This window comes from Colobus angolensis, unplaced genomic scaffold (genome assembly GCF_000951035.1).
Source record: "Colobus angolensis palliatus isolate OR3802 unplaced genomic scaffold, Cang.pa_1.0 Scaffold282, whole genome shotgun sequence".
Taxonomy (NCBI): Eukaryota; Metazoa; Chordata; class Mammalia; order Primates; family Cercopithecidae; genus Colobus; species Colobus angolensis.
The window spans coordinates 2,078,480-2,098,889 of NW_012116066.1; the positions used below are offsets into that span (position 1 = coordinate 2,078,480).

Here is a 20,410-nt window from a genome sequence, read left to right on the forward strand (position 1 = left end):
AAAAAAAAAAAAAAAAAGAAAAGAAATTGATAAGGTTTAGAGGGATTCAATATGGTACTGGAAGGTCTAACAAGAGTAGTTAAGCAGGAAAAAGAAAAGGCATCCAAATTGGAGAGAAAGAAGTAAAATGGTCGCTGCTCATACATGACATAGTCATATATGTTGAAGACTCCACACACACAAAAAAACCTGTTAGATGAATTTAGTAATGTTGCAGAATAGAAAATCAATACCCCCAAATCAGTGGTATTTCTATACACTAGTAATGAACAATGTGAAAACACTTTAATTTACAATAGCATCAAAAAGATACTATACTTAGATAAAATACTTAGGAATAAATTTAACCAAGGAGGTGAAAGACTTGTATGCTAAAACTACAAACATTGCCAGAAGAAATTAAAGAAGACACCAATAAATGGAAAGACACCTTGTGTTCATGGATTGGAATTCATATGGAATTTCAAGGGACCCTGAATAGCTAAAATAATCTTGAAAAAGAAAAAAAGTTGGACATCTCACATTTCCTGATGCCAAAACATACTACAAAGCTGTAGTAATCAAAACGGTGTGGTTCTGACAAAAAGGCAAACATGTAGAACAATGGAATAGAATAGACAGCCCAGAAATAAGCCCTAGGGAATATGGTCAAATGATTTTTGACAAGGGTGCTAGATCACTCAATGGAGAAAGCACAGTCTGTACAAAAAAAAAAGTTTTGGGGAAATAATATCTGCATGCAAAAGAATAAAGTTGGACCCCGACCTTACATTATATACAAAAATTAACTCAAAATAGATTAAAGATCTAAATGTAACACCTAGAACCATAAAACTGCTAGAAGAAAAATGTAGAGAAAAACTTCATGACATTGTATTTGGCAGTGGTTTATTGGATATGGCACATAAGTACAGCCAGCAAAAGCAAAAATAGACTAAATCAAACTTTAAAACTTTTGTGCGTTATAGGTCACAATCATCAGAGTAAAAAGGCAACCTATGGAATGGGAGAAAATATTTGCAAGTCATATATTCAATAAGTGGTTAATATCCAGAATATATGAAGAATTACAACTCAACAACAAAAACAACACAGTTATAAAATGGGCAAATGACTTACATAGGCATTTCTCCAAAGATGACGGACAAATGGCCAACAGGCACATGAAAAGATGTTCAGCATCACTAATCACTAGAGAAATGCAAATCAAAATGATATTGAGATGCCTCCTCACGTCTTTTAGGATGATTACTCTTAAAAAAATAGAAAATAAAAAGTATTGGTGAAGATATGGGGAAATTGGATCCCTTATACACCGTTGGTGAGAATGTAAAATGGTGTGGTTGCTGTGGAAAACAGTATGAAGTTTCCTCAAAAAATTGAAAATAGAACTACTGTATGATCCAGCAATCCCACTTCAGACCATATATCTACAAGAATTAAAAGCAGGGTCTCAAAAGAGATATTTGCACACCCATGTTTATAGAAGCTATCCATGATAGCTAAGAGGTGGAAGCAAAGTAAATATTCATCAATGAATGAATTGATAAAGAAAATGTAGTGTAGACCGGGCATGGTGGCTCACCCCTGTAATCCCAGTACTTTGGGAGGCTGAGGCAGGAGGATTGCTTGAGCCCAGGAGTTTGAGACCAGCCTGTGCAACATAGAGACCCAGTCTGTGGGGTGCGGGTGGTGGGGGGAAGCCACGTGTGGTGGTGTGCTCCTGTAGTCCCAGCTACTTGGGAGGCTGAAACAGGAGGATAGCTTGAGCCCAGGAGTTCGAGGTTGCAGTGACCTATGATTATGCTACAGCACTCCAGCCTGGGCAACAGAGTGAGATCCTATCTCTTAAAAATTATTAAAAAAAGAAAATGTGGGCCAGGCGTGGTGGCTCACACCTGTAATCCCAGAACTTTGGGAGGCTGAGGTGGGCGGTTCACTTGAAGTCAGGAGTTCGAGACCAGCCTGGCCAACATGGTGAAATCCCATCTCTACTAAAAATATAAAAATTAACTGGGCTTGGTGGCACATGCCTGTAATTCCAGCTACTCAGGAGTCTGAGGCAAGAGAATCACTTGAATCTGGGAGGCACTGGTTGCAGTGAGCCAAGATTGCACCACTGTACTCCAGTGTGGGCCACAGAGCGAGACTGCATCTCAAAATAAAAAAAAAAAGTGGTGTGTGTACATATTAGAATACTATTCAGCCTTAATAAAGAAGGAAACCTATTATTTGTGACAACAAGGGTTAAACTTGAGGGCTTTATGCTAAGTGAAATAAGCAGCCAGTCACATTTTATTTTTTCATATGGTTGATTATCAGCATGCAGGAAATAAGCCAGTCATAGAAAGACAAATACTGTATGATTACACCCATATAAGGTATCTAAAGTCAAATTCTTAGACACAGAATGCAGAATGATGGTTGTCAGGAGCTGAGCAAAGGGGGGAAATGGGGAGTTATTGTTTAATAGGTATAAAATTTCAGTCTTTCAAGATGAAAAATTTATGGAAATTGGTTGGACAACAATGTGAATATATTTGACACCACTGAACAATGCATTTAAAAATGATTAAGATGGTAAATTTTATGTTTTGTGTTCTTTACCACAATTAACATTTAAAAACATTAAAGGAAACTTAGACATTATCTATTTTAAGTCACTCATTTTGTAAATGCTAAACTGAGTCTCAGAATAGGGAGGCAAATTGCTTAATGACCTATAGCTACTCTGTCAAAGATTTAGGATTTCTGAACAACATAATAATGAAAAATGTGTGTGTTTGTGCCCTAGGAAAACATTTATGGTGTTAAGTCTCAGTGTTGTTTTGCTCTTCTAAAAAATAATTTATAACAAATCTTGAAACTATAAATGTCATATAGGAAGCAAAAAATTAAAAGCCAAAAACCCCAATCCATGTGCTGTATGCAACTTTAATTTGGTCTTACATTTCCTGCAAGATGAAAACAAAAAACAAAAAACATCTTTCAAACATAGTTAGGCTTTATTATGGTCTCTGTGCAAACAGTTTTTTCTTTTTCAAATGAAGTTTGTTGGCTTGGACTCAGGATAAAAACTATCTGACATCAGCAACTTTGGATTCAAATCCTAGGCTCTTAGCTTGAATGTTTGTTTTATTATAAACTGCTATGGTGTGAGCCTCAGAGTCAGAAAAATACATTAGCTGCTCAATTTTTAAAAAGAATCCTTATTAATTCTTTTCTCCCTTTTTTCATAGAATTTTCTTTTCCCATCAAAAATAGCTTAGGAGTGATTAAAAACTTGGAAAGTCAAAGACTGTTAAATGCAAATATGCATGTGCACACACACACGCGCGCGCGTGTGCACGCAACTTTAAAATTGTGCGTCGTTGTTTTGTCGTGATTTAGTGGATTCAACAATCCTCTCTTCCACCCTGATTCTCTTATTAGTCTAAGCTCCATTTTTCTCTGTCCTGTTTTTCTTTAAACACAATTTTGGTATAAGAAGTTTAGCTTCGGCCAGGTGTGGTGGCTCATGCCTGTAATCCCAACACTTTGGGAGGCCTAGGTGGGTGGATCACAAGGTCAGGAGATCAAGACCAGCCTGGCCAAGATGGTGAAACCCTGTCTCTACTAAAAATACAAAAATTAGCCGGGCAGGGTGGCATGCGCCTGTAATCCCAGCTACTTGGCAGGTTGAGGCAGAGAATTGCTTGAACCCAGGAGGTGGAGGTTGCAGTGAGCCGAGATCCTGTCACTGCACTCCAGCCTGGGTGACAAAGCAAGACCGCATCTCAAAGTGAAAAAAAAAAAAAAGAAAAAAGAAGTTTAGCTTTCACAGTCTGTTTCAAGGCTCAGACCATTTTTCAATCTTATCTACAGACATGATTACAACTTTCAATTTCCTTTTTTGCTTCCATTTGATCCTTACGCACAAGTGTGGTTCACTCGTTCTTTCATTGAGTCTGTCAATTTGTTGAGCACTTATTATGTGCCAGATATGTGCTACATGCTGGTGAGGTAGCAGTGAACAAAAACAAGTTCCTTACTGTCACGAAACTTACCGTCAGGTCAGAAAAGCAAAAACTAATCCTCTAATCATACAAAGAAGTAAAAAGTGACCACTGTGATATACACAATGGGAGAGGTATGTGGCCACTTCAGAGCATTTTATACATCTTTGGTCAGGAAAGCATTCCTTGGGAAGTGAGGCTTGAGCTGAAAACCAAAGGATAAGGTGCAGTTAAAAGATGGAAGCATTGGCTGGGCGCAGTGACTCATGCATGTAATCCCAGCACTTTGGGAGGCCAAGGTGGGTGGATCGACTGAGGTCAGGGGTTTGAGACCAGACTGGCCAACATGGTGAAACCCCATCTCTACTAAAAATACAAAACTTAGCTGGGTGTGGTGGCAGGTGCCTGTAATCCCAGCTACTCAGGAGGCTGAGACAGGAGAATCCCTTGAACCCAGGAGGTGGAGGTTGCAGTGAGCCGAGATTGGGTCATTGCACTCCAGCCTGGGTGACATGAGTGAAACTCCATCTCAAAAAAGAAAGAAAGAAAAAAAAGCATTTCAGGCAGGCAGAACAAGGCTATGGGAGGCTATGGGATGACAGGAAGCAGGTTGGGTGTAAGCAAGTAAGAGAAGGCTAGTACGCTCGTAGGAAGGTGAAAGAGTACAATGGAAAATTCATTTGTGGCTTCATGCTGCAGAAATTCATGCACTGCCTTGTTCTAGTCTATGTTAAGCAGTTTGGACTTTATCTTAAGTGCAATGGGAATCTGTCAGAGTGTTCTGTGGGTGCTTGTGTGTAGTGGTGGTGGGGAGAATATGATCATATTTATTTTGGAAAATGCCACTTTGGTTACAGTGCGAATAATGAAGGGGGTTGAGTGAGAATGCAGATATTTTAAAAGCTATCATTGATGTAGCACTTACTGTATTAAGCACTGTTGAAAGGGATTTTATATATCTTGTCACTGAATCTTTGCAACAACCCTGCAAGGTAGCTACTGTTATTGTCCCCACTTAACCTATGAGGAAATTGAAGTTCAGAGAAGTGAATAGACTTGCTGAAGAACACATAGCTGGAATGTGGGAGAGCCAAGATTCTATCCCAGGAGGCTGTTCCAGTATTAAAGGTCGGAGGTGGTGGTGTCTGGGACCAGGTTAGTGGTGATGGAGAGAAGTGAATAGATTAAGGAGATATTTACCAGGTAAACTTTATAGTAATTCACGGTAATTTGGACAAGGGGCGGAGGTAGAGAAAAATTCTAAGGAAAGTGTCTAAATTTCTGGTTTGCATAATTAGGTGGCTGGTGGTACTATTCTTTGAGCTAGGGAACATTGAAAGACAATAAAAGGAACTTGCAAGAGACAGAGAAGGAGTAGCCAGAGAGGCAATAGGCAAAGCAGGAGAATCTGTCATGGAAATCTTGGGGAGCAATGGGGGGATGATTCAACAAGAAGTGATGGTGAACAACAACATCAACTGCTGCTAAGGATTTTCTGTTCAACTTGATTACTCCAAGTTCTGTTGCATTTGCTGCAGGTAATAATTCTCAAAAGTTCAGCCCAATTTGTCACATTCTCCAGGGTGCCAAAGTCAAGATGTCCCTTCATTTGGATGTCTAGAGCTGTTTGCCTTTTTGGATGAAATTGCCATCAGGTGCTGCCTATTTCATAGCCCCATTGCTTGCCTCCACAGACAGGAACTAACTTGCTTGCCACCCACTCACGGATTCAATCCCACCTGTGTCTCTGGACCAATCCTGATTTTAGACAGGGGCAAGTCAGGCAGTTCTAGCCTAGCCATCTGAGTTTCAGTATTGGGTTATCATTGTTGCCTTGACATTGTTTCACCATTTCTGACAACTGGGCTTCTTGCCTTCTTCCATGTGTCTGAGTCCTCATCTCTGCCAGGTAAAATAATGGCTATGAAAATGCTTTGAGAGCCAGACATGGTGGCCCATGCCTCTAATCCCAGCACTTTGGGAGGCTGAGGTGGGCCGATCATCTGAGATTGGGAGTTCAAGACCAGCCTGACCAACATGGAGAAACCCTGTCTCTACTAAAAATGCAAAATTAGCTGGGTGTGGTGGTACATGCCTGTAATCCCAGCTACTCGGGAGGCTGAGGCAGGAGAATCACTTGAACCCGGGAGGCGGAAGTTGCAGTGAGCTGAGATCGCACCATTGCGTTCCAGCCTGGGCAACAAGAGTGAAACTCCAATTAAAAAAACAAAAATTATCATCTAGTATATAAAAAATATACATCAGCTAAAAATGTGTCTTTCATAGGTGTCTGATTTACAAACTAGGCACTATTGGACAAATCTGGTTTAAGATTGCATATAAATGTATTTAAAATGATTTTATGAATCACCTTTGAAAATCTTTTTTTGTAGTTCATTTTTCTGTTAAGATCATAATTTTAGAATATGTGATTCCAATACAAAGAAAGTCCCTTTGTGATAGAATTAAAGTAAGACTTATGAAATATATCACGTTTATATTGTTAATAATGTATACTTCTCAGTTTTGTTCTAGAAGGTGTACCTGAATCCACACTCAAATATGAATGTACTTGGTTCTGTGAAAATATGATAGTCAGGAATCTGATCCTGCAGAATGGATAAGTGAGATTGTTCATTTCACAATTGGATCATTCATTTTTACCTTTTGCCTTTTCATCTACTTCCATAATCTGTGCAAGCTGGCACAGGCTAGTGGAGAAGCGGTAGAACATGAAAAAAGAAAAAAAAATTAAAAGAACTAATGGTCTGTATACTGGCTCCCAGGGACAAGGAAACAAAGGGAGTGGTGTTTGGTGAAAAAGCTTTCTAAACAGCTAAAGTGTTGTAAATTCTAGCCTTTAGGAACATCCATGTAGTGTTGTTCGGAGTTGGGTAAATAGCTGCTGTTGGTAAGTTGAAGTAGCACCAATTCATGGGGGAAGGGGAGCATTTGGGCTCCAGTCAAGTAAAAGTTGGACTTCAGGGCAGGGATTGAACCTCAAATTGAGGAGCTGGAGTGAAAAAATCAAGAATCCAGGCCAGGTACAGTGGCTCATACCTGTAATCCCAGTGCTTTGGGAGGCCAAGGCAGGAGTAATGCTTGAGGCTGGGAATTCAAGACCAGTGTAGGCAACATAGCAAGACCCCCGTCTCTCAAAAAAAAAAAAAAAAAAAAAAAGACCAGACGTGTTGGTGCATGCCTGTAGTCCCAGTTACTTGAGAAGCTGAGGTGGGAGGATCGCTTGAGCCCAGGAGTTCAAGGCGAGGCTGCAGTGAGCCATGGTCATGCCACTGCACTCCAGCCTGGAGATAGAGCAAGTGGAGACAGAGCAAGTCCTTGACTTTAAAAAGAAAATAATAAAGAGTCCAAAGTTCAAAGCAGTATGCTCAGGCTTCACTTCAGGTCTTCCAGCTTGTTGCTCTTCTCGAGCTTGACCACTAATCTCCCAGGTCTGAAGCATAGGGTGGCTGAATCTACCATTTATTGGGTTGTTTGCCTTTGTTTGGATTCCTCAAAAACTAGCAGGACTGGGCTACAGGTGGAAAGACATTAGTGCATGAAGCCCCATGGGGCCTCTATCTATAAAAATTATATGTATGTGCCACTTTCCAGGAATATCTCTATTGCTCAAGAAATATTTGTTGGTGATTGGTTGTACTGATAGTTAATTTTATGTGTCAGCTTGGCTAGGCCTTGGCACCCAGATATTTAGTTAAACATTATTCTAGATGTTGCTGTGTAGGTATTTTTAAAAATGAGATTAACATTTAAATCAGTAGATTTTGAGTAAAGTAGATTATCTTCCACAATGTGAGTGGACCTAATCCAATCTGTAGACCTGAAGTGAAACCTGAATATACTCATTCCAAGTTTTCCTTCTAACCCCGACTTGGTTTGCTCAGTCTAAAGAAGTAGCCTCCTGCTTTGGGTTCTTGATTTTCACTCCAGTTCCTCAATTTGAGGTTCAATTCTTGCCTTGAACTCCAGCTTACATGACCTGACCTGCAGACCTTAATAAAGCAAAGACTTACTACTACCCTCCCAAGACAGAGGGACTCTGTCAACAGATTGCCTTCCACTGGAGCTTCAACAGCAACCCTTTCTTGGGTCTCCAGGCTTCCGTCCTTCACAATCAGGTGAGCCGATTCCTTAAAATAAGTTTCTCTCTCTGTGTGTGTGTGTGTGTGTATGTATATATATTTCTCCTATTGGTTGTATTTCTCTGGAGAACCCTGACTAATACAGTTGTGTAATACAAAGTTTACCTGAATTCCACTCCACTGAAAGGCATCACTTGCTTATGTTGTGTTCCATCCAAACTATTCCATTAATAGTATCTCTACCTCCCCACAATCTGGTTCTATAAGGATAATAGAAGTAACAGAGCTGGGAAACTTCATATGAAGTACATTTAAAAAAATCTACTTTAAAAATCTGCTTGCTTTTGATATTAAAATTTGACCATATTTCTCCTTGCAATTCTATCAAAAAAGGAAAAAAAAAAAAAAAACTTGAGCATACTCACACAAATGGATGGAAAAGTATTCACTTGAGAATGAGATGCTGAACCCTGAAGGATATTTAAAGACACTGTGGACATATTTGAACTGATTCAGTTGTGAAAGTTCTTTCACATGACCCAGAGGGGAATACAAGGATACATTTAATGTGAGTGGTGATATCCCGTGATTAACCAAACCTTTCTTCTGGCATTGTGTGCAGCATGATGTGATGTAGTTGCTTTGCATTCTGATTTCTATCAGGATGTACATTATTTAGTTTGCCAGCCCAATACAGAGTAATGTTAAAATTCCTGTGTGGTCTTTGTTTTAAAATGTTTTTGTGTTCATCATATCACAAATGTAGTTAAAAGCTTGAGAAATGAATTAGTATGAGGTAACCTAAAATATGAGCTACTCTACTGTGAATTTAGGTCAGATACTCTCTTAGTAACTAAACTGCTAAATATTGAAACTCCTTCTTCCCTGAAGGCATTCAAATCTTAGTTTTGGTTGGACATCTTCCTGGTGGCTGAAAGCTAATGACTATGGACATTCCTAAAGCTATTTCCCCAAGTTTCCTGTATTTTTCTTTTCTTTAACTTCTCATTTACTCTTTCCAGTTGTTTGTATTTGATCAGTTGTTTTCTAAATGTTCACTTTCCTTTAAATTGTTCAGTAAAAAATTTGGATTTCTTGATTAGAGAATATTGCATTTATAAAAATTGTTTTATTACATATGAAGTTAAAGTTATCCATTAAAACCTAATTTTGGTTTCACCATAGTATATTGATAATGTTCTTATATGGAATACATTTATAGCCATCACCTAGAATCGTGCTTGAGAAGGGACTTAACAAATACTTCCTTAGTTACTTAATAAAACCCAATAGCAAACATACTATGCAGAAATTGTTCTCTTTTAACAAATGCCATCATATCTTCCCTATTTTCCTCCATTCACTGCTTTAAAAACCATAAAAATATAGTTTTGCTGATTTAACTCTCAAATAAAAAATATAAATTCTGAAAGAATACATGAGAAATAAATAATGATAGTTATGTAGGAGGGTCATCCTAGGTGGGTAGGACAGAAAATTTTAACTAGATAACTAGTTAGTTAACTAGATAACTGATTTTTATTTCGCTGATTTTTTTTTCCACTATGAAACTGATTAACTGATTTTTTTTTTCACTATGAAAATGCTTTAATGGTGGTGTCTGTACAGCATGGGATGTGGACAGGGAAAACAGCAAGTGCACACACAGCGGGGCAGGCTGGGAGTGAATAAAGAGTGCACACCTTTCCATGAAAAATGAAAAAAAATTAAAAGAACTAATGGTCTGTATATTGGCTCCCAAGGACAAGGAAACAAAGGGAGTGGTGTTTGGTGAAAAAACTTTCTAAACAGTGAAAGTGTTGTAAATTCTAGCCTTTAGGAACATCCATGTAGTGTTGTTCAGAGTTGGGTAAACAGTTGCTGTTGGTAAGTTGAAACAGCACCAATTCTAGTTAGTTAGTTAACTAGTTAGTTAACAGCACCAATTCTAGAATTGGTGCTTTCCCTGGTGACTGGAGGCTCTAGGCCACCTCCTCCTTGGCCTTCTCCTCGAACTCGTCCTCCTCCTCGGACTCATCCTCCTCCTCAGCAGTATCAGCACCTGATACTGCTGGTATTCGGACACCAGGTCGTTCACGTTGCTCTCGGCCTCGGTGAACTCCATCTCGTCCATGCCCTCACCCATGTACCAGTGCAGGAAGGCCTTGCGCCAGAACATGGCCGCGAACTGCTCCGAGATGCGCTTGAACAGCTCCTGGAAGGCCGTGCTGTTGCAGATAAAGGTGGCAGACACTTTTAGCCCCCGGGGCGGGATGTCACAGGCAACATTGTTTTCTTAAAACATTGATAATAAACTCAACTCATAACTGGTCAATTCTGTACACAAATGAAAAATAGTGATAAGTATAACTATTGTTGTACTCAGACTTAAGATTTTAGCATCACTTAGTCATTTAAAATACTAAGACAGATCATATCATTGCCTTGCTCCAAAGTTTCTTTTTATTTTTTTCTTTTCTTTCCTTTTTTTTTTTTTTTTTGAGATAGAGTCTTTGCTCTTTTGTCCAGGCTAGTTGTGCAAACTTCACTCGCTGCAGCCTCCACCTCCTGGGTTCAAGCGATTCTGGTGTCTCAGCCTCCCGAGTAGCTGGGATTACAGGTGAGCGCCACCATGCCTGGCTAATTTTTGTGTTTTTAGTAGAGACTGGGTTTCACCATGTTGGCCAGGCTGGTCTCGAACTCCTGGCCTCAAGTGATCTGCCTGCCTGGGCCTCTCAAAGTGCTGGGACTACAGGTGTGAAACACCGCACCTGACGTTTTTATGGTTTCTTATTGCAATTAGAATAATATCAAAATCTTTTGATATGGTCCACAGACCCTAAATGATTTTGTTTTGATCGACCTTTATGACATCATGTTCTACCACTCTGCCATAATTTACCATTCTTCAGCTATAATGGCTGTTTTTTATTTTTTCAATGCACTGAATTAATTCCCACCTCAGGGCTTTTCACTTACCATTCCTTCTCTGGAATGACTTTCCCTCAGATCTTTGCTTGGATGACTTCCTTTCAACATTCAGAGCTCGGTATAAATTTTACTTCTTAAAAGCAGTTTTTCCTGACTAGCCCTTCAGAATTAGTTTCTCCCATCCCAGATCACTCACTACGTATACTGCTCACTTACTATAAAACATTTCCTTGTTTTATTTTGTATGACACATATCATTACCTGGAATTATCATGTTATGGTATTTCTTGATTATTATCTTACCTTACTAGAATATAAACTTTTCAAACTCATAATTTTGTCTCTTCTGCACCATCTCGAATACATAGTTGGTACTCAATCAATATTTGCAGAATTAACTAACTAAATGTCTGGCATACTGAGTCTTGATCCAGAGACCTTCACTTGTAAGATGAAGAGGTTGGATCATCTTTAAGGTTCTTTCCAACTCAAAAATTTAATACTTTTTATTCATATAATTTTTAAAAATTAATTTATTTTTTAAAATTGCAATCTATCTATTAAATATCTATCTATCTACCTATCTATCCATCCATCAGTCTGGAGACAGGGTCTCACTCATTTGCCCAGGCTGGAGTGAAAATGATCAAATGATCCTCCTACCTCAGCCTCCCAGGTAGCTGGGAATACAGGTGCACACCACCATGCCAGGCTATTTTTGTTTCTTATTTTTAGTATAGACTAGGTCTTGCTCCGTTGCCCAGGCTGGATTTGAGCACCTGGGCTCAAGCAATCTTCCCACCTCAGCCTCCTGAGTAGCTGGGATTGCAGGCAGGTGCCACCACTCCTGGCATAACTCGGTTTTTATTTTTATTTTTGAGACAGGGTATCGCGCTATTGCCCAGGCTGGAGTGTAGTGGTGCTATCTTGGCTCATTGCCTCCTGGGTTCAAGTTATTCCCTGCCTTAGCCTCCTGAGCGCCTGGGACTACAGGTGCCCGGCACCATGCCTTGCTAAATTTTGTAATTTTAGTAGAGATGGGGTTTCACCATGTCGGCCAAGTTGGTCTCAAACTCCTGGCCTCCAGTGATCCACCCGCCTAAGCCTCCCAAAATGCTGGGATTAGAGGCGTGAGCCACTATTACCAGACTCAGTTTTTAAATGGTAAGTTTGAACATGGAAGAAAGAGCTGTCAATAACAAGGAATGTGGGGATAAATTGATATTCCATGTATAACTTTCCTGTTGTAAAGAGAATCTTCCATAGTAATTTTCAAATACATAGAGTGTAGATAGCGATTAGGAAGAGGAATGATGATGAAACTTAAATTGAAAAAAATAGATGTTCTTTTTGGCCATGTTTGTACCCAAGTATCTCAAGTAAAAGTAATATAATTTATTTATTTTTCCTGTTTCACTGAGAAGGCCAGAGCAAGGTGGAAGGTGAGGGAAAGCCCTCCCCTGAGTCCCTGAGTGACAACAGTATACTAACATTTTCATAAAAATGTTGTAGCATAGGCTCTGGAGATGCCCTACCCAGGATTGAAGCCCATCTCTGTCTCTCAATACTTGGGAAACCTTAAGGAAGTTATGTAACTTCCTGTGCTTCAGATCTCATCTCTGTGAAGTGGGAACATTAACGGCATCTATCTCACTGGATTGTTTCAAGGACTAAATGAGATAATGTTTTTAAAGGGTTGAGTACAGTATCTGCCATATCATAGTACTCAATAAATAATAAACTCAACTCATTATTCACATTATTAAGAATAATCAAGGAAATATCAGTGGAGGTCAAACCCAAGAACGACAAGTACTGATTGGTGAGCAGGTTGGGGTGAGGACTGAGATGGGAGGCCTGGAAGAGTTCAGGACTTTTCTGACACTCAAATGAGGCTACACTTCTAATTAGCATAGTGTTGACGTTGAGCAAGATGAGTGTGGATACTTAAAGAGCAGCCTCTGGCTGGATATAATTTATAATGTAAGGAAACAGTTGTAAAAAAACCAATTTTACTAAAAGTGCCAATAAATTACAAATGCCATTGAAATGTAATTTCCTGTATCTTGGATGTATGAATGTGGGATTTATACCAAAATTCTGTATTTAGGCAGCTAAGGTACACAGGGCCTGAATCAAAAAGAGCTGCATAGTTAAAATCATTCATTTTGAGTAGACACATCACATTCTGAAACTTTTTAATCCCTGAAATGAAGTGGTTATTAGGAAGTTTCAAGAATAATCTAATCAGAATGCAGTATAGCTTCATTAATGTGTACTTCACTAGTTGAGAATCCGAGAATATTTAAACAGAAACTGAGAGTTTGCCCTATCTGTGGAAAAATAAAAGCATTGCCAAGAACATCAGTATTATAGACAAGATCGTATCAGGAGAGTATAAAGAACTTAGAAGAATAAATACCGTTGATGTCCTCTTTTAGGAACAGTTGGTAAGCTAATATAGTTAGTCCATCACACAACATAATTCTTTAGTGACTTGAGTTAACAAATTAAGTCAACAGTATTTATTTGTGCAGTCCCAATGTGACAGGCTTTACTTCAGACACTGGGATTCAGTAACAGAACAAGACAGACCTGGTCTTCATGGGGCTTATATTCTAGCAAGAAGATAAATAATGGTTTACATTAACAGGATGACATTATGATTTGAGGAGTACAGGGTGCTTTGGGAATATTACAGAAATACTCATTCTAGTTTAAGGTATCAGGAAAGGTCTTCTGGAGAAAAGCACCAAGCTGAGACTTAAAGACTTGTGGAAGTTGTCTAGGCGAATAGGGCTGGGGAATAGTGTCCTTACAGGAAACAATATATGAGAAGACTTGGATACCTTACTTGGCTGATTATCTTTCAGATTAATATAGCCGGTCTATTAAGGGTTTCTATGAACTCTTAGCCAATCTAATTTGCATTTCTCTATATACTTGAAAGTAATGTAATTTTTTTTTTCTTAAAAACTTTCTGTGGTTCCAAATCTTCACAAATGTAGACAAAATATTGTTTTATTTTAAAAATGTGTTCAGTTCTGGGCAGGGTGTGGTGGCTCACACTTGTAATCCCAGCACTTTGGGAGGCCGAGGCGGGAGGATCACGAGGTCAGGAGATCGAGACCATCCTGGCTAAGGCAGTGAAATCCCGTCTCTACTAAAAATACAAAAAATTAGCCAGGCGTGGTGGTGGGCGCCTGTAGTCCCAGCCACTCGGGAGGCTGAGGCAATAGAATGGCGTGAACTGGATAGGCGGAGCTTGCAGTGAGCCGAGATTGCGTCACTGCACTCTAGCCTGGGCGATAGAGCGAGACTCCGTCTCAAAAAAAAAGGGTTCAGTTCTAAACTTGATATACTCAGCAAGCAGTTCTTGCTGCCTATCTCTCTTCCGACTGGTCAGGAGTATAACTGCTGGTGTTTCATGTGCAATGCAAACCCTTTATAATTTTCATTTTTTTTTCTATAGAACGTTTGGTATAATATGATGCCACTGTAATTTATGAGTGGTATTTAACAAATTCTCTAATGTATGGACAATAAAATGGCATTTTCTCTACTCGGGAGGCAGGGGAGGGAGGCTTGCTTGAGTTCAGAAGTTGGAGGTTACAATTATTTATTTATTTATTTATTTATTTATTTTTGAGACAGAGTTTCACCCTGTTGCCCAGGCTGGAGTGCAGTGGCGCGATCTTGGCCCACTGCAACCTCCACCTCCCAGGTTCAAGCAATTCTCTTGCCTCAGCCTCTTGAGTAGCTGGGATTATAGGCACGCACCACCACACCTGTCTAATTCTTGTATTGTTAGTAGAGAAGGAGTTTCACCATGTTGGCCAGACTGTTCTCAAACTCCTGACCTCAAGTGATCCGCCCGCCTCGGCCTCCCAAAGTGCTGGGATGAGTGTGCCCAGCCTACAATGAGTTCTTATTATGCCACAGCACTCCAGCTTGGGTGACGGAGGGAGACCTTTTCTCTAAAAATAATAAAATAGCCCCCTGAACTTCAACATCATCCATGTCATTTTCTGTGTTCATAGGGTGTTGTGTGAGGGGAGCAATGACCCCTCTTGTATTAGGTGGCATCCTAAATTTCTTGCTACTTACAACAGTGTAGTTACTTATAGTGAGAATGATATGTCCTTTCTTCAATTTGATTAAAAGCTAGTCTTTCCCATTGTTCTCCGTTTAATGGTCCTAACTTCAGAGCATGGGTGGAAAACTATGTGGTAGGGTGAAAACAGAAGATAGGAGGCTTCCCTTCTCTTAAATTTCTGGATGCCCCGTTATGCATTCTACTAATTATGGTAGAATTTGAGTTTACAATGAGAATCATGAAATACATTTTTTATAGCAAGAGGAGGCCTCAGGAGGTCTTTTGGTGAGACCTTAGAAATTGTGGTTGCCTACTTGATGTCTCTAGCTTTTACCATGTATCTCCATTACAAATGCTAGGTGATTTTGTTAGAACTCTTTTAGTTGCAAATAACAAAAGCCTTCTTGGAGCTAACTGAAACCTCAATACTGACTTGAAGTCATGACCACTATATCCTCAAGTTATGATGATGATGATGATGATGATGATGATGATGACAGAGTCTTGCTGTATTGCTCAGGGTGGTTTCCAATTCTTAGTCTCCAGTGATCCTCCTACCTCAGCCTCCCTGCTAGCTGGGATTATAGGTGTGAGCTACCATGCCCGGCTTGTTTTCCCAAATTCTTAACAGCTATGCTAAGATTTTCTCCATCTAGTTTAGATTCAATCTAGGCCAGAGATTAGTTCATTGATCCAGAACTGGGTACCTGATACCAAAATGGCCAGTCAGAGATAACTCCAATGGAATATAGAGTTAGGTTTCAGAGATTTCAGCCTCAGTCTGTCTGGTCTGTTGAATAGAGGAGATAAAACCCAGGGATATGTGACCAACTGAGTCCTATCATGCAGCCTGGAAAGCATAAAATCCCCATCTGTGATAAAAGAGAATAATGAAGTAGATTTCCTAGTACTGTGCAGAAAAGAGACAGAGATAGTCCTTCCAGCACTCTAGTCCCTGATTCCAAACCATTCCTGAGCCTTGACTGTATTCCTGTCTTTGTATTCTTGTTCACAAAAAGGGAGTAAACTAGAGATACTGCAGTTTGTCAAGGCACATGACTAATTTTAACAGCTTTATTGAGGTATCACTGACATACAATAAACTGTGCGTATTTAAAGTGTACAATTTGATAAATATTGACATGTTTTGTGAAAACATTACCATAAAAGCAATAAGGAATATACTTATCATCCCTAAAAGTTCCCTTGTACCCAATTGTCCTTTCTGCCCTCCCTCCGATCTCACCCCAAGGCAAACACTGATCTGCATTCTATCACTACAGATTCATTTTCATTTTATTGACTTTTATATAAATGAAATAATACACCGCATACTTTTTTGTGTGCCATCTTTCGCTTGGATATAGTTATTTTGAGATTCATCCATATTGTTATGCATATCATATTGTAGTACATTCATTCCTTTTTATGGCTGGGTAGTATTCCAGTGTATGGATGTACTAGTTTATCACTTCACTTGTTGATGGACTTTTGGGTTGTTTCTATTTTTAGCTAAGAACTAATACATCTGCTATGAATATTAATGTACAAGTCTTTGTATGGACATATGCTTTCATTTTTCTTGGGTAAGTACCTAGGAGTGGAATGGCTGGATCATATGGTAGGTGTATGTTTAACTTTTTAAAAGACTGCCAAACTATTTTCCAAATTGAGTGTACCGTTTTTCATTCACAGTAGCAACATATGAGAGTTGTAGTTCCTTGCAGAAACTTATTACAATTATTCTTTTTAGTGCTAGGTATTCTAGTACATTGTAGTGTTATCTCATTGTGGCTTTGATTTGCATTTCCTTAATGACTAATGATGTTGAGAATCTTTTCATGTGCTTGTTTGTCATGCTTTTTTGATATATCTTCTTTGATGGTGTCTGTTCAAATAGTTTACCTGTTTTTTTTTTATTTGTTGTTCATCTTCTTGTTATTGAGATTTGAAGGTTCTTTATTCTGTATGCAAGTCTTTTAATATTAGATATGATTTTTGCATATTTTCTACCAGTCTGTAGTTTCTTTTTTATTTCTGTCAACAGTGTCTTTTATAGAAGAGTTGTTTCTTTTCAATTTTGATAAAGTTCAACTTATTGTCTTTTTGTGGATCATGCTTTTGGTGTCGTAGCTAAAAAATCTTGGCTTAACCCAAGGTCACAAAGGTTTTTGCCAAAATTCTGGAAATTTTATAGCTCCAGATTTTACATTTAGATCTATGATGCATTTTGAGTTAATTTTTGTAGATGGTATTAGGTGTGGATCTTAGTTCACATGGATGTCCAGTTTTTCCAGCACCATTGTTGAAAAAAGCTATCCTTTTTCCACTGAATTGCCTTTAAATTTTTTAAATGGACAAATAATACTTGTGTATATTTGTGGGATACAATGTGAGGTTTTGGTCTATGTATACATTATAGAAAGATTTAATCAAGATAAGTAACATATCCATCACCTCACCAACTTATCTTTTTTTTTTGTGGGAGGAGAGAATTTTAAAAATCTATTTTGGCAGTTTTGAAATATACACTATTAGCTGCGGTCACCATGCCATGCAATAGGTCACTAAAACTTATTCTCCAGTCTAACTGAAACTTTGGACCCTTTGATCAACATCTTCACTTTTCCCATGCTTCCTACTCCTTCCCCTGCCTCTGATAACCACTTTTCTACTTTCCATTTCTATGAGATAGACTTTTTTAGATTCCACATATAAGTGAGATCATACAGTATTGTCTATGTCTGGCTTATTTCACTTAGCATAATTTCCTCCAATTCTTTCCACGTTGTCATGGATGCAAATGACAGAATTTCTTTTTTTAAGGTTGTATAGTATTTAATTGTGTATATATACTACATTTTCTTTATCCATTCATTCATCGATGGATGTTTAGATTGCTTCCACGTTTTGACTACTAAACTACTATGAATAATGCTGAAATAAACACTGGAGTGCAGATATCTCTTTAACATACTGATTTCAATTCCTTTGAATATATACCCAGAGAGTGGAAAAGGATCTGAACAGACATTTCTCAAAAGAAGAGATACAAATCGCCAATAAATATATTTAAAAATGTTGAAAATCTCTAATCATCAAGGGAAATGCAAATTAAAACCACGGTGAAATATTACCTCACAGCTGTCAGAATGGCTACTATAGAAAGGATGAATAATGGTTATTGACGTGGATGTGGAGAATGCTGGTGGCAATGTAAATTGGTGTACTCACTATGGAAAGAAGTATTGCTTTTGAATATTTGTTGAAAATCACTTGCCCATATATGTTGTGGGTCTGTTTATGGACTCGATTCTGTTTCATTGATCAATACTACACTGTCTTGAATATTGTAGCTTTACAGTAAAAATTGAAATCAGGTAGTATTATCCCCCTAATGCTCTTTTTAAAAGTTGTTTTGGCTATTTTAGTCCATTTCCATATGAACTTTAGAATCAGCTTGTTGATTTCTACAGAAAAAGCCAGCTAGTATTTTGATCGGGGTTGTGCTGTAACTATAGATCAATTAGGAGTGAATTGACATCTTAATGATATCAATTCTTCTGCCCTATGAATACAGTATATCTCTACATTTATTCAAGCCTAAAGTTTTCAGGACAGGTCTTGCACCTCTTTAGTCAGATTTATCTCTAACTTCTAAAGCAAGAAACTTCTGTGTATGCTACTCAAAGCCCTGTGAGGGTTTTTTTAAATAGATTCCATTCAATAATAGGTTCCATTCAATAATTGATGAGATGAGTGTTTTGAAGAAACGCAAATTTACCAGAGAGACAAAATGTATCCTGAATAGTTTTCAATTTGTTATTTAATCAGAGTTAATGCAGTTGAAATCTTTTAGTTTCACATTAGGCACACAGCAAGCTTGCAAATGCTTTTAGACTGATTAGAGATCAGCTACCAGCTCTGTGCACTTTGGGGTGTGTGTGTGTGTGTGTGTGTGTGTGTATGTATGTTATGTGTGTGCCCACATCTGCCTGTATGGTCTCTTAGTTAATTTTTATAATTGTATAATTAATTGGTACTGTCAAATATTTGGGGCATGGAAGGCAGAATTCTAAGAGGGTCCTAAGATTCTTGTCTCCTGTTATACATTCTCCACTTCGGTGTGGTTGGGACCTGTGAATATGCTGGGCTATCACTCTTGTGATTAGGTTACATTATGTGACAAAGGTGAAGAGATTTTGCAGATGTAATCAAGGCACACAGTTAATTTTTGAATTAATCAAAAGGGTGATAATCTTGGGAGGGCCTGACTTAATCTGGTAAAAGACCTTAAAAGAGGCACTAGACCCCTCCTGAGGAGAAAGTTCTTTTTCTGTTGGCCTTGGCTAAGCAGAACAACCATGTTGTCAACTGCTAATGGAGAGGGGCTGCCTCTAAAGCCAGTAAATGCTACGGGTCTTAATTCTGTAACTGCAAGGAACTGAATTTGGCCAACAATCTGAATGAGTTTGGAAGAAGATTCTGAGCTCCACATGAGGACACAGCCCAGGCAAAAGCTTGATTGCAGCCTTGTGAGACCCTGAGCAGTGCACCCAGCTAAACCATACCTGGACTCCTGACACATGGAAACAGATAATTAATGTGTGTGTTTTTAGCAACGAACAATAACCAAGTCAACGGATACTCTAGCTGGCATCTGAAATGCTCCCCATTGTATTCATTTGCTAGACCTGCCATAACAAAGTGTAACACCATAGACTGGGTAACTTAAACAACATAAATTTATTTCCTTGTAATTCTAGAAGATCAAGGTGTCGGTAGATTTGGTTTCTTCTGAAGCCCCTCCTTGTCTTGCAAGTGGCTGCCTTCTCACTGCATCCTCACATGGTCTTTCCTCTGTGTGCATATATGTCTAAGTCCTAAACTCTTCTTAAAAGGACACCAGTCATATTGGATTCGGGCCCATCTTAGAGACATCACTTTAACTGAATTACCTCTTTAAAGACCTTTTCTCCAAATACAACTTACTCTCCCATATGTTATCTTATTTGAAACCCTAAACAATGCTGTGGGGCATATCAGACCAGTATTATTTTGCTCCCCACTGGAAATTTGGGAAAACACTCTCAGAGCACTAACTTAATGTCACATAGTACATAAATTGTCTTCTGACTCCAAGTCTAGTGCTCTATCCAGTAGATTAAGTATTCAGATAAAGCACCCGAACCCAAACAAACAGCAATGGACTTCTATTGGATAGTATATTTGTAATATCTTACTGCCAGTTCTTCTTCTTCTTCTTTCTTCTTCTTCTTCTTCTT

The 20,410-nt window shown here is 38.7% G+C and overlaps 1 protein-coding gene across 1 annotated transcript in view; it reads right to left on the bottom strand.

Moving 5' to 3' along the window:
• Positions 1-10,080: 10,080 nt before the first annotated feature.
• Positions 10,081-20,410, bottom strand: part of LOC105516493 (tubulin beta chain-like) — a 13,166-nt gene continuing 2,836 nt past the window's right edge. The window contains 2 exon segments of the mRNA XM_011948718.1: positions 10,081-10,158; positions 10,161-10,393. Of these exon segments, the coding sequence (XP_011804108.1) occupies positions 10,081-10,158; positions 10,161-10,393 (311 nt within the window).